The 15001-nt window shown below is 36.4% G+C and overlaps 3 protein-coding genes and 1 pseudogene across 6 annotated transcripts; 2 read left to right on the forward strand and 2 right to left on the reverse strand.

The window, feature by feature from the left end:
• Positions 1-889: 889 nt before the first annotated feature.
• Positions 890-6099, forward strand: LOC104777545 (transcriptional corepressor SEUSS). Of its 4 annotated transcripts, none has more exons than XM_010501821.3 (11): positions 973-1183; positions 1647-2204; positions 2328-2974; positions 3059-3178; positions 3364-3412; positions 3518-3732; positions 3823-3891; positions 4200-4297; positions 4394-4487; positions 4690-4759; positions 4849-6099. In XM_010501821.3, the coding sequence occupies exons 2-11, from the start codon at positions 1991-1993 to the stop codon at positions 5775-5777; spliced, it is 2505 nt and encodes an 834-aa protein (XP_010500123.2). In that variant the 5' UTR covers positions 973-1183; positions 1647-1990; the 3' UTR covers positions 5778-6099. The 4 variants fall into 4 exon arrangements, with proteins under 4 accessions (XP_010500121.2, XP_010500123.2, XP_010500122.2 ...); XM_087506683.1 differs by having other exon boundaries at positions 1140-1479; XM_010501819.3 differs by having other exon boundaries at positions 890-1183; positions 1647-2974.
• A 223-nt stretch (positions 6100-6322) lies between these two features.
• LOC104777546 (uncharacterized) lies at positions 6323-8471 on the reverse strand. The gene is made up of 5 exons (XM_010501822.3): positions 8198-8471; positions 7577-7706; positions 7282-7482; positions 7020-7187; positions 6323-6935 (listed from the first exon to the last, which is right to left on the reverse strand). The coding sequence occupies exons 1-5, from the start codon at positions 8329-8331 to the stop codon at positions 6456-6458; spliced, it is 1113 nt and encodes a 370-aa protein (XP_010500124.1). The 5' UTR covers positions 8332-8471; the 3' UTR covers positions 6323-6455.
• Positions 8472-8743: 272 nt separating this feature from the next.
• LOC147947597 (putative FBD-associated F-box protein At1g32375 pseudogene) lies at positions 8744-10371 on the reverse strand (annotated as a pseudogene).
• Positions 10372-11132: 761 nt separating this feature from the next.
• LOC104777547 (ras-related protein RABC1) lies at positions 11133-13109 on the forward strand. Its single transcript, XM_010501823.3, has 7 exons — positions 11133-11285; positions 11368-11541; positions 11635-11703; positions 12226-12291; positions 12398-12519; positions 12599-12727; positions 12808-13109. The coding sequence occupies exons 2-7, from the start codon at positions 11406-11408 to the stop codon at positions 12922-12924; spliced, it is 639 nt and encodes a 212-aa protein (XP_010500125.1). The 5' UTR covers positions 11133-11285; positions 11368-11405; the 3' UTR covers positions 12925-13109.
• The last annotated feature ends 1892 nt before the right edge of the window (positions 13110-15001 follow it).

A 15001-nucleotide genomic window follows, 5' to 3' on the forward strand; every position in this document is an offset into this window, starting at 1 on the left:
AATTTTGCTGAGATTTTATATATCAAATATTAACTTCTAAATGATAACCTAAATATATTTAATCTCACTATAAATACAATGGTTTTCTAACCATTGAAATATCTCAAACTAAAAACAAGAAACTTCTCCTCTTTCGACGACAAACCAAAATAAAGAAAAACTCATCCTTCTTACAAAACTACTATCCGATATTGCGGTGTGTCTATCATCTTACAAAACTACTATCTGATATTGCGGAGTATCTATTCTCTTACAAAACTACTATCCAATATTGCGGTATGTCTGTTTCCGTGAAAAGTTATATTTTACAAACTACTTACTCTATCTAATTTACTGTATAACCCCAAATATACAAACAAACACTATATAAACAAAGAAAATAAGTCAAAATAAAAAATTACATTACAAAAATACAAATTACAAAAAAGTAATTAACAAAATATATAATCCCGTTACGAAATAATTCAAAAACACTATAAAAAAGAGTCAACATTCTAAAAACAATTTTCTTACATTGAAACTTATTAAGAAGACTTGAACAATTAAATAATAACAGTAAAGAAGAATCCACTAATAGCTGAAGTCGTACTATAAAGAGGTAACAAAAAATAAGTATATATGATAAAAATCTAACTTAAGTTATTTAATTATATAAATAAATCCGTGTTAGATTAATCAATTATTTAGTTTTGTCATTTAATAATTATTTTTTCTTAGCAATAGTGGTATTTTATATTATGATTTTCTGAATCAAATTTAGTAATTTACGATTTAAATAATCTTGAAGAAATCATTATCAATATTGTAATACATTAAATATTAAAACATTTCTATACAAATTTTGCTTTTTAATTAAAAATTGATACTTTTGTGAAACTTTAGAAAGTACAATTAGAAACAAAATGTTTGTGAGTTAAAAAAAAAAAAAAAAAAAAATCCAGATTGTGTTGAGGAAAAAAACATTTCTAGGGCATGTCATTGACTTCCTTTGAAGGAGAGAGAGAGAGACTGAAGAAAAGAAGAAAAAAAAAGTAAGAAAGGGAATGAAATAAATCCGATCGAATACAATTTTGACGTCCGCAAGGACACTATTCTCTCTCTTCATCTTTTTCTTTCTTGTCTCTCTCTCTCTCTCTAAAGATACAGCGAAGAACAGGACACAATACTCTGAAGCTAAAAAAAGGTATAATTTTATAAAACCCAGAAATAACAATTTGTAGAGGCGGCACAGGATTGTTCTGTTTCTCTTGTCTTTTGGGTTCTTATCTCCAAAAAAACAACACACACACACACACACACACAAAAAAAACCCTAAAAGACTTGCAAAGTTTCTTCATTTGTAATTGTTTTGTGTTCATCCAAGTTTTCTTAAGATTAAAAAGAGTTGATTTTGGTTTGTAAAGTTTATACCTTTTGTTTCTTCCGATTCTCTATGATTTGAGTCTTATCGAAGACTTTATTCTTCAATTCCAGCTTCTGGTAAGTTTGTATAGATTGTTTCTCACTAGTCATCTCTGTTTTCTCAATTAGGGTTTGATCAAGCTTTCTTTTTTCTGGGTTCTTCTTAACTTTTTTTTTTTTTTTTGCTTTTGTCTCTCTGTGAGGACTGTTTCTTGATATTTTTTTTTTGTTGTTTTTGTTTAAAGGTGCTGAGTTTCGAATGGAGTAGATTTGCTTAATTTTGGATCTGAGAAATTCATTTGTAATCAAAACAGAGATTACGGAGACTAAGTGTTTTGGTCTCTAGAATGTTCGATACGGAACCTCACCACTTAGATTCAGCTCTTTCCTACATCTGTTTCGTGGAATTTACGACTCCGAAGCTTATCATTGGTCAGATAGAAGACGTTTCTACTTCATTGTGCCTTGGAGACATCTTTACTCCTCCAACACAGAGGAGCTGAGTTTTTTTTTTGTTTTAACGCCGTGAAATCTCTCAGTCAGTTTTGTTCTTGCTTTTTGTGAAGTTGTGATTATTTTGGTGGGGAGTATGGTACCATCAGAGCCGCCTAATCCTGTTGGCAGTGGCGAAAGTGTTCCGCCTTCCATCTTAGGAGGACAAGGAGGAGCTCCTCTTCCTTCCCAACCAGCATTTCCTTCCCTTGTTTCTCCGCGTAATCAGTTTGGTAACAACATGAGTATGAGTATGCTTGGGAATGCACCAAACATATCTTCCCTCCTCAACAATCAGTCTTTTGTAAATGGTATTCCCGGTTCTGTTATTTCTATGGATACAAGTGGGGCTGAGTCAGACCCTCTGTCCAGTGTCGGGTTTAGTGGTTTGTCTTCTTTTAATGCTCCGAGTATGGTGTCCCCGCGCTCATCAGGTCAAGTTCAGGGTCAGCAGTTCTCGAATGTTTCATCTAACCAGTTGTTGGCAGAACAACAACGGAATAAGAAAATGGAGCCTCAGAATTTTCAACATGGTCAGCAGCAGTCAATGCAACAGCAGCACCAGCAGCAGCAGTTTTCAACAGTGCGTGGAGGTGGGTTAGCAGGTGTGGGACCTGTCAAGTTGGAACCTGGTCAGGTTTCAAATGATCAGCAGCATGGTCAAGTACAACAGCCACAACAGAAAATGTTGAGAAACCTAGGATCAGTGAAGTTGGAACCGCAGCAACTTCAGGCCATGAGAAACTTGGCCCAAGTGAAAATGGAACCTCAACATTCAGAGCAGTCATTGTTTCTCCAACAACAGCAGAGGCAACAGCAGCAACAACAACAACAACAACAGTTTCTTCAAATGCCAGGACAATCTCCGCAAGCTCAAATGAACATATTTCACCAGCAGAGACTTATGCAACTTCAACAACAGCAACTCCTGAAATCTATGCCTCAACAACGTCCTCAATTACCACAGCAGTTCCAACAGCAGAGTTTACCTCTGAGGCCACCTCTGAAACCAGTGTATGAGCCGGGCATGGGTGCTCAGCGACTTACACAGTATATGTACCGACAACAGCATAGGCCTGAAGTAAATCTTCTTACCTTTTTATTAATTATTTTTCAGCCTGTTGCTTTTCTTCATGATTGACAGATCTGTCTGCTGTTAATGCAGGACAATAATATCGAGTTCTGGAGAAAATTTGTAGCTGAGTACTTTGCTCCCAATGCCAAAAAGAGATGGTGTGTTTCGATGTATGGCAGTGGCCGGCAAACAACTGGCGTTTTCCCTCAGGTTTACTGGTCAATGAACTTAGTCTTGTTTGTAATACGATTGTGAAAGAGCTTGTCTTTTCATCTAGTTCTATCGTCTTTTGCTAAGCTGATCTCATGCAACTGAGCCAGTTGTTTTTAGTCAGTTAGGTCCTTGTTTCATGTTATACTTCTTTACATGGGTATTATATTTAACAAACATTGCAGGATGTGTGGCACTGTGAGATATGTAACCGAAAGCCTGGACGTGGTTTTGGTATGTTATTTTGATAATCAGTGCTTGACTGCTTGTGTTGTTTTGGAATATAACTTGTTTTTTTAGTTGCTCATCTTTTGTGTCTTTGCCTCTTTCATTGTTTAGAGGCAACCGCCGAAGTCCTCCCGCGGCTTTTTAAGATAAAGTATGAAAGTGGCACTTTGGAAGAACTTTTATATGTCGATATGCCAAGGGAATCTCAGAATTCATCTGGTCAAATTGTGTTGGAGTACGCAAAAGCAACACAAGAGAGTGTATTTGAGCATCTTCGAGTTGTTCGTGATGGCCAGCTTCGAATAGTATTCTCTCCAGATCTTAAGGTTCTTCAGACAACTCTTTTCTCTCGCAGCAAATTATAATACCATTATTTTTTTTCTCCAATCCCTTCATTATTGTAAGTTCCTCCTCAGATATTCTCTTGGGAGTTTTGTGCTCGGCGGCATGAAGAGTTGATTCCACGAAGGCTTTTGATACCACAGGTAACTTCAAGAAAGATTAACCATCTTTCCTGCATCGTATGGGTTTATGTTTATAACAAACTGATATACCTAGTCTGTAAAGAGGCCTATGTTGTTTTGGTCTGGCAGATAGTTATTTTGGAGATGCGACCTTTCCTTTTAGCACAAAATTGGAAATACTGTCTTGATATTATTCTATCTGCTTTTGTTTGCGAAATCATCACTTTTCCTCTTTTTGTGGTTTCCAAATTTCAATAGGAGTAGAATATACAGCAAAATCAGTTAAACGGCTTAGGTAATTTAGCTCTTTTTTTTGTATTCACGTACAGGTTAGTCAGCTTGGATCGGCAGCTCAGAAATATCAGCAAGCCGCTCAAAATGCAACAACAGATTCTGCTCTTCCGGAGTTACAAAATAATTGCAACATGTAAACTTCTCTCTTTTGTTGTTAAATTGATGTAACAAATCATGTTACTCAAGACTTTTAATCGGTGATGTCTGATGTGCTGCCACTGCTCTGTAGGTTTGTTGCATCTGCTAGACAATTGGCAAAGGCCCTAGAAGTACCACTCGTGAATGATTTGGGATACACAAAGAGATATGTTCGGTGTTTGCAGGTATATGAAAGAATGTCTCAATATGAATTCAAACCCCATTGCATCTCTACAGTCTTGCATAAAACTTTAGATACCTGCATTCCCTGGACGTTCAGCTTTGAAAGGGATATCCATAATGAATTAATTAAATCAACCTCTGTAATAACCCTGTCCCTGTGACCATGTCTGCCATGCACATTATTGATTTTTTGCAATATTGTAGATCTCAGAGGTGGTAAATAGTATGAAGGACTTGATAGATTATAGCAGAGAAACAAGAACAGGACCAATTGGTAAGTTAATGTGACCTCCTGACAAAGTATATGGTGTTTTTCATCTTATAGCATCTAATTCCTTTCCCGTGTTTTTCTATTTGGTGCAGAAAGTTTAGCCAAGTTTCCACGGAGAACAGGCCCTTCATCTGCCTTGCCTGGTCCTTCTCCTCAGCAGCCCAGTGATCAACTGAGGCAGCAGCAGCAGCAGCAACAGCAACAACAGCAGCAACAACAACAGCAACAGCAAACAGTTGCCCAGAATGCAAACAGCGATCCAAGTAATAGGCAGGTGTCACTAATGCAGGGAAATCCCAGCAACGGTGTAAATTATGCCTTCAATGCAGCTTCTGCATCCACCTCCACCAACAGCATCGCAGGACTCATCCACCAGAATTCAATGAAGGCAAGACATCAGAGTGCTGCTTACAATCCACCAAACAGTCCGTATGGAGGAAATTCTGTTCAGATGCCATCACCTAGTTCCTCGGGTACCATGGTGCCATCATCGCAGCAACAACACAACCTGCCAACATTTCAGTCTCCAACATCCTCATCTAATAACAATAATCCCTCTCAAAACGGGATACCATCTGTTAATCACATGGGCTCCACAAACTCACCAGCAATGCAACAGGCGGGTGAGGTTGATGCAAACGAGTCTAGCTCGGTGCAGAAGATACTGAATGAAATCCTGATGAACAACCAAGCTCATAATAGCTCAGGAGGAAGCATGGTTGGGCATGGGTCTTTCGGGAATGATGGGAAGGCAGCTACTGTAAATAGCTCTGGTGTTCTGCTGATGAATGGCCAAGTGAACAACAGCAACCCAAGTATTGGAGGTGCTGGTGGGTTTGGTGGTGGTATGGGTCAGTCCATGACAGCTAATGGAATGAATAACATGAACGGTAACAATAGTCTCATGAACGGAAGAGTTGGGATGATGGTGCGGGATCCGAACGGGCAACAGGATCTGGGAAACCAGCTCTTAGGAGCAGTGAATGGTTTCAACAATTTTCAGTGTGATTGGAACGCGTGAGATAAAAAGATGAAGATGAACAAGACTTTGATCGGGTAATGTTTTGCTTGTGCAGCATTACACAACTCAGCTCAGGATAAGGATAGGCCATAAGCCGTGATATTGTGCTTAAGAAAGGAAGAGTCATATCTTGTACCAACAACTGGTTTCTAGGTCACCCTCTTACAATCACCATACCATCTCTTGAGTTACTGTTTCTTTTTCTTTTTAAAAATCTTGGGGAGTTTTCTTATGCTTTATAGTTATAATGTACATCTTTCTATGGGTGTGTTCCTTAGGGCACATTATCAGGGAGGCAATGATCAAGCTCTATTATCCTTCATTTATCTCTCTCCCATGTGTTAACTAAACTTTCCTAAATTATCTGACAAAAACGTTAAATACGTAATGCCTTTTTGAAACGAAAAAGTGCAATGTCTATATATGATCGATCTATGATGTCTATGTTTGGATGATTGTTAGTTTATCGTGCAATAATGGTTATGTACGATGTCTAATTGTCTGTGGTTGGTCAAAATTGTCCACTCAAACACCGAAAATCCAAATGGTCTCTTAAACAAACACAAAAGATTTTTACTTATAAGTTTGCACAAGTGTTGTGTATTCATCTACTCACATATGACCACGAGATTAAACATCGACAAAATTAAAAAAGAACAAAATGAGAAAACTGTAGTTTCAGAAAGAGTAGTCTTTCAAATCTGCTCTAGAGACGTCCATGTCAATTTCAGACAAGCATTCTTCAGCGGTAAGAGGAGGGAGTTTACGAGTCTTACGCTTCAGGTTGTGTTTGTGCCAATCACTCTTACAGTGCTCTCTGTATTGCTTAGCCTCCCCAACAAACGTGTTGCAAGTGCTGCACTTGGTCCCCTTCTTTTCTTCTCCTCCTTCTTGCTTTATGTTATCTGTAGTACTTATCTCTTGCTTCTGCATTTTCTTGCTAAGTTCAACGACGGGATCAGTCAAATCGTTAGTCTCAGCCTCAGCAGGTAACAACGGCTTGTGGGTTTGCAATGTCATATCATCATGCTCATCGTAATGATCCATGCTTGTGTCACCTTCTGCATGAACTGATACAGCAAGTATTTCTAGTTTTCCCTGTATATTCCTGACATGGGAATCACACTCTCGGAATAGGCCCGGTTCCATCTCGCAGACCTGCACAAGAATGGATCACCACAATTAGAGAGGATTAGAGACAGAAAAAAAGAAGTCCAAAAGTTTGAAGATTTAGATCATTACAGTGGACATCTGTGTTCCAGATTCGTCTTTGGAGACAACACTAGCGTCCCATTCTTTTAGCTTCTCCAGAAGCGAGGAAAAGTTTTGAACAGGAACAGTGAGGCGCAGTCTCATTGGAGAACGCTTTATAGGGAAGTGCTTTTGCAGCTCACGGATGACATCAAGCGCCTGCATTGATAATAATCAAATTGAAGCCTCACATAAACATTTCATATGTATGCCACAAGTGACTTTTGCTTCTACATTAACCTAAACCAATCACCTGCTTCTTGGAATTGCTATGAGGATCAACAGCAAAATGAATCTCATGCATCAGGCGCTCTACCATGGTGATTGTATAAGGCCGTTGTGTTTCAGGGTTGATGGTTTTCTGCAAAACAATGGTTGCAATATCCCGAAACTGGCTAGAGAACTGTGATTCTCTCTCTTTTCCAGCAACTTGAAGCTCTCCTTTCTCCAAAATCTGAAACACAGAGAGTTGGAAATGCAACATATAAGAGACATCTTAAGGAGTCACAACTTCAAAAAACTAAGAAATCAAACAAGCCATGACATACATCAATGCATATCTTCGTATGATCATCTGATCCAAAGGCCTTCATCAAGTCTTTTGATTTGGCAAGAACTCCTTTAGAAACATTCGAATACACAGTATGAGACTGAAGCACTTCATCTATGTCCTTCTCCCTGCATGAACATTTTCGCCCACATCTCAGTACGTTTACTAATAAAACAACGCAGAACAAAATCTTATCTAGAGGTGTGTTATTGATTCACATTTCCCTTCAGATTAGGTTAAACATATGCCCAACCGTCACACCAAATTCATCATACTATACCAATTCCATAACATTAGTTACAGAGAGCTAAACAACTAAAGTATGCTTAAGACCTTCAACATCAGAATCGAATCCGCCAAATTCAGAAGAAAAAAAAATCAAAACAAGACCAACAAAACAGAAGGCAAACAAAGATTGATTGATGCGATTATACATACTCCTTCTCCTTCAAATTAGGTCAAGCACATGATCCGATTCAACACAATCGTCACACCAAATTCATCATACTACACACTTACTTAAATTATTCACAGTGCTAAACAGCCACAAATCAGAATCGAATCAGCTAAAACTCAGCAAAATCAAACAGCAAGCAAACGAAGATTCGGAAAAGCTTACACGCCAGACCGCCATGAAAGGACCTTATTCTTGTAGCAAGCGATCTCGAATCGATTGCCTTGCTTTTTGAGACGAACCACTGCAACGTTCGTCAACCTCTTCTGCCCAACGGGCTGCACCAGCGTCTTAGACATTTTCTTTTCTCTCTGCTTTCTTCTCTCTCTCTCTCTCTCTCTCTCTCTCTCTCTCGCTCGTAACTTCGTCTTCTTTTTTTTCCCTCTCGCCGCCACTACTTTGGGATATTTATTTATTTGTCAAAATGGCAAAAAATGGTAGGTCTTCTTTAACCTTCGTAATATTTTTATATACAGCAAAATTTTCTTTAAATTAATAATGCTGATAAAATTAATAATTGATATAATTATAAACTATTAATTTTCATTTACATGATAAATTAATAATTATTATATATGTACACATATAGATATTAAAATATAGATATAAAAAATATATATTGGAATATATTGAAGTTTCATAAAAAAATAATAATAATAACCAAAACACGAAGATTAAAAACAAATACAAAAAATGAAAACAACATATTTATTAGTCTTTTAGCGTATAAGTCTTATCTATTGAAAATAGTAACATGTAAAACAATATCTCTACGGGATTTGGGATGCTTGTACTAAACGTCGAAACAACCGGTGAGCATAAAAAAATGTCCCTTTTTGTAATAGTCCCACGATCGAAATCAAGCTGGCAGATTGAAGAACGCCTTGGTGACATTGACAGGTCCATTAGCATCTCACGTTTCTCTTCACGATTTGTGGATTTGGGGTAGAATGCTGCCATCTTTAAACCACTAGAGTTTCTTAAGATGAATCTTGCAACTTCCATCTCTTCTTCTTTCCCTTCGTATTCCGACCATTCAAAAATTTCAAGACTTAACAATAGGCATCCCGGGACATGACTCAGTTCATTCCAGCATGGTCGCGGATATACATCAGTCTCAACTCTATGGATCTGAGACTCAAAATGGGAGATTATTAGTATTCCACTTTAATTAAACCATCAAACTGAAAAATATTGAATGAACATCGGAATCAATTAGGTTAACTTGAAGAGTAAATATACTTGTTCTAGTCTGAGGATTCTTAGTTTAGGGGAATCTCTGAGCAGACGCATTAGCAGATTCAACCACTCTGGCTCACATGTGCATAGATGCAATCGTACAAGTCGACTAAATATTTTTCCTTCAGGATACACATTCTACATAACATATAGGTTTAAAGAAATTCAAGTTTAGTATACTAATGATGAATAAAAAAAAAAAACATTTAAACAAGTCTAGAGAAGAACTAAGACTTGGTTACCTTTGATGTCGCTAAACATAAGCCAAGTTGCTCGACTGAAGTAAGAGACGAAAGAATCTGCTCGGTATGACTACAAGTAACATAAACATTTGCAGCTTCAATCTTAGGCATATTATGCTCAATGCGACAAAACCCACCCTTGTGTTTATTAATCTCCAAGAGCTCCAACGAAGGAGCATCTATTAGAAACCTGTCAGCATTGATGTAAGATTGTTCAACCAATCTTAACATCTTTAAAGAGGCAACTCTAACAATGAATAAGCCCACATTATCACCCCGGTATCGTTCTATCATCATAGTTTCAAGAACACGACAACCAGATAAAAGCATTGGAACAAATTCGTCGCTTGGGTACGTCAATGATAGAAGTGCCAGATTTTTGAGGGATGGGAAAGAAACCAATGAAAACGAATCCTTAAGAACCACATTGTCTAGCAACAGAGTCACAAGCATTGTAGAAGAACTTGGACACAAGCTACTTGGAAGTACTACTACTGGAGACCCGGTAGAACAAGTTTCGGTATGGATACATAGCTCACGCACACCGCGTTCAATAGCGGTTCAAACGCACACTTCAATATCTTCATAAGCATCACTCATTGGACTAATTGAGATATTCAAAATTTCTATGACCGGAGCCTTGTGCAAAACCAAAGAAGTGTGAATCAACCGCCTGAATCTCATGGATTCACATGCACCAACTTGATATTCATCACGGTCGTATTTAAGTCTTGGCACTAACATCCAAAGAAACTTCCACCGTTTCGATAACACCATCGTGGTCACAACCTCTTTTGTTGATAAGAATGACAATATTTCCAAGAGTACCGCATCAGGCAACTCACTTAACCTATCCATATGATCCAACACTTCTTCTGTTTATAGCCGTCTCATGTATTTCGGGGAAGGGGACACCAAAACGTTTCTAACAAGCGGAGACGACTCACTGTTGATGGGGATGGGAAAGTTATGTGATGAGGACGTTTCCAAGACGTTTTGATCAGAGAAAATGGAGTCCCCAAGCATAAGTCATTGTTGAAAAGAACATAGAGGCGCCTAGATTGAGCCATAGAGAATATTATTAGGTAGCACAATATTTTGGGCCAATAACTCTATTACTTTGAGTCCAACTTTCCCTACTTTTTTTTCTAGTTTCTTACGAAGTTGTCTTTAAACTTCTAGTATTTACATAATGTATGTTAATTTTTCATGTATGTATTAATTAAATTCAAAATTGACTTTCTTTTTCTTGGAAAGATGGAAAATTTTTATACATACTAATTTACATATTTCTATCAAGACTGTTTTAGAAAAATTTATTTTCCTTAATCCAAAAGGAAAACTAACCAAGAAACAAAAGTACAAAAATATTTACGTATGGTAATTTACATGTATGTATAAAATTAAAATTCATTTACTTTACACCAAAAAAAAAAAAAAAAAAAAAATCATTTACAGAAGAACTGGACCAAGTACCATTCGATTGATTCCGGTACAGATTCAAAGTGCGTACCAATTCGGCCGACGTCGAATAAAAACCGGTTTATGATCCAACGGTTATGAAACAAACAAAAAGGAAGGTGTAGGATAAAACCCTATAAGACCAACCGTAGACGATTGTGACTCATTTGTCAGTCGGTGAAATTAAAAAGGCATCTTCAGGCTTCTCTTTATGTAAGAGTTTTCTTCGGCTTTTTACGATCTCTCCGGTTTTAACTCTGCTTCTTGTGTCTTCGTGTCATTCTTCTTGCAGATCTCGAGGGTCTCTTAAGGTTGTGAAATTTTTTAATTCCAATGTTTGTGTCTTTTGATTGTTTTGTTCCGACCCTTTTGATTTTTTTTTTTGTTTCTCAGGTTAAGGAGAAAAAAAAAAAGGTTCGATTTTTTTTCCGATGGGTTCTTCGTCGGGGCAACCCGAATTTGATTACTTGTTTAAGGTTTTATTGATCGGAGATTCTGGTGTTGGAAAGAGCTCTCTTTTGTTGAGTTTCACATCTAATACCTTTGATGACCTGTCTCCCACAATTGGTTAGTTTTTAATATATGTGATCGAGCTTTCAAGTACCGATCTTGCCTTCTGTGTTTTGTTTTTGATGTTGGATTTGTCTTTTATGTTTGTAGGTGTTGATTTTAAGGTTAAGTATCTTACAATTGGGGAAAAGAAACTCAAGCTTGCGATTTGGGACACTGGTGAGAAAAAAAAAAAAAAAAAATTGAAATTTATGTAAATCTTCATATCTTTTTGGTTTCAATTTTAGATGTTTAGGGGAAATCATTGGTTAATCCTGAGCTTGAGAATGTTTTCTTCTGTAAAATATTGGACCACAATAATGTGGAATATTTTACAATTACTTTGTCTTAGTCACTGTTAACCTAAGCTTGAATAAGAGTCTTGTATTTGGAATGGTTTGGAGATTTGTATCTTGTATTTAGAATAGTTTATAGATCAGTCTATTGCCTTTAGGATAGTTTAGAGATTCGTCTATGTATTTATAATATTTTAAAAGATAAGTCTTGTATTTAGAATAGTTTATAGATTAGGCAACTGTATTACTTCTAAGATTAGACTTGTGTCCAGAATAGTTTAGATATTAGACTCTTGTATGTAGAATAGTTTAGAGATTGGTCTTCTTGTATTTAGAATAGTCTCTTGTAACTTTTCAGTTTCTCTGTTATCTCTGATTAGTTTTTGGGTGTTTCCTGATTACTCAGCTGGGCAAGAGAGATTTAGGACGCTAACAAGTTCGTATTACAGAGGAGCTCAGGGTATAATTATGGGTATGTCTCTCTTTCTTGATGAACATTATAATTTGTTATCCATGATCTATTGGGCGGCACATTATTTTAATCTTCGTATGTGACTTTTGGAACTCTTTATCTGTAGTATATGATGTGACAAGACGAGATACATTCACAAATCTATCAGATATATGGGCTAAGGAAATCGACCTCTACTCGACCAATCAGGATTGCATCAAGATGCTTGTTGGGAATAAAGTTGACAAGGTAAGATTTTCTCTTTGTCCTATTAATTTATTGAGTGCCTATAACTTGTCACTCTACTGACCTAATGTGATCTCTCTAGGAGAGTGAAAGGGCTGTTTCTAAAAAAGAAGGCATAGACTTTGCTCGGGAGTATGGATGCTTGTTTCTGGAGTGTAGTGCAAAGACTAGGGTCAATGTTGAGCAATGTTTTGAAGAGCTTGTTCTTAAGGTAGTAACTTTGCTCCCTTCTTCAAGCTTGTCGTGCTGAGGATGATGAGTATGTCTTTTAACCTGTCTTTCCATCTGTAGATATTGGAAACACCGACTCTTACTGCTGAAGGTTCGTCTGGTGGAAAGAAGAACATCTTCAAACAAAACCCCGCTCAGACCAGCAGTGCTTCGTCGAGCTACTGCTGCTCGTCTTAGACATGACTCTACGGGTTTATGACACAAATTACACTCTTGCTTGTCTTCTTGTTCTTGATGGTCTCTTTGTTTTCCAAAAACTGCAGCATGTTGGATGTAAATCTTAACCCTGGTTTCAAAGTTGTGTTCACTAGTTTGAGTTTCTAATTTGGGATTATTCCATCTTATAAAACAGTTCTTTTTTATCTGATCAGGCTGAAGAAATAACTGACCACTGTGACCAGTATCACATTTTTCTTTGTTACCAATTTCAATTTCTCATCATTCGAGGATAAAAAGAACTGTTATACAAGATCTACCAAAGAGTTTAAATATGAGTAATATATATTCCAGTGAAAGGAGGGAAGCTCCAACGCAAGTACCAAAATAAATAAGGAGGTTGTGTGACAAAATGAAACGATAGATACAACGAATAAATAAGTCAAATGAATAAAATGATTCGGACAAAATGAGATGAATTCACTATTTCCCGTTGTTCATCTCTTATTTAGAGGAATGGGCAAGGTTTGGATAAAACAAACATTTTTAATGTATTCATCAAACTCGGCAGATGTGAGATACCAACATCTTCCGAAAGTCTGGAGTTTTCAGGTTATCACTGTAGTATATATTTACAGTACTTATCAATTCGAATAAGTACTGTAATTATAAGATGTTGTGAAATAGATATCAGAGATGATGATTACTTTTGATGTCGGTAAAGTCTAAACATAATGATTAAAAAACATAAGTACTTATCAAATTCATTTTTTCATTCGTTTTATAAGATCCACCAAAAGGTAAAAAAAGAGAGTAATACAAATTGCAGTGAACGGAGGGAAGCTGCAATGTAAATACCAAAATACATAAGGAGGTCCAAATGGTTGTTTGACAAAACGAATAATAGTTTTGCGTAAATTTCCGAATAATAATAAATATTGGATAAGTTTTTGGAATGTCTAACAACCGATGAAGATTTGTTTTTCTTATATGGTTTCAGCAACTGGGGCATAAGGTTGGTGAGATATTTATTCCAGTTGTAAATGGGTAACCCATATTTATAATTTGGGTTTTTCTCACCCGTATCCGATTCTTTAATTTCGGGTTATTTACACTTAATTGACCTGATCCAATGACGATTTTGTACTTCTCTTTTACTTATATAGGGATTTATTCTACATGAAATGTATAATATAAAAAAGTTTAAATACAATCGAGAAATAAACCAATATAATAACTAAACTTAATAAAAAAAAAAACAAGAAAAAACCAACCATATCATGGAACCAGCTAAACTGCTAACCATAATCATCATCTCTATTCTCTATTCTATTTCTGTAACAGGAAAAAGAGATGGTTTTTGGTTTAATATCTTCAGTTATCGGTTTAGTTATTTAGTTGGTTTGTTTATTCGGTTTAGCAAATATTATATGTAACCTTTCTCCATTAACGAGAGAATCAATCAAAAACAAACAATTTCTCAAAATCCCTAAATCCCTTTGTTAACCATCTATAGATTCTCAATCTCTTACAAGTGATTCTTCTTCCTTCGTAATCACTTGCTAGGCTGAGATCTCCCTTATCTCGTTCTCACGGTGAGAGCTGATTTGGGATTCAATTTACTGTTTCAATTTCACAAACATCTTATATTGCGTATAATATAAACTTGACTTATTCCAGTTGTTGGAATATTAATTAGAGACTTTAAAGTATTTGCCAAGTTTGATGAATACAAATGTCTTGTTTTATCCGAACATTGCCCCATCCTCTAAATATGTTTTTTTTTTTTTTTTTACGCAAAACTATTATTCGTTTTGTCAAACAACCATTTGGACCTCCTTATGTATTTTGGTATTTACATTGCAGCTTCCCTCCGTTCACTGCAATTTGTATTATCAAATAAATTTCCGAATAATCAGTCCTAATGAATCTATTTCGCTGGGTATAGAATTCAACTGGGTTTAACAGATCTGAATACCACCAAAAAATACATTGTTCTAAGAAAATAAACCAGGGATTTTGTTTGGAAGATATACAAAACTATGACCTATCATCCTAATAATTAAACGTAGGAATGTAAAAATGATAAAGGTAACCT

Source organism: Camelina sativa, chromosome 3 (assembly GCF_030686135.1).
Source record: "Camelina sativa cultivar CO46 ecotype springtype chromosome 3, ASM3068613v1".
Lineage (NCBI taxonomy): Eukaryota > Viridiplantae > Streptophyta > Magnoliopsida > Brassicales > Brassicaceae > Camelina > Camelina sativa.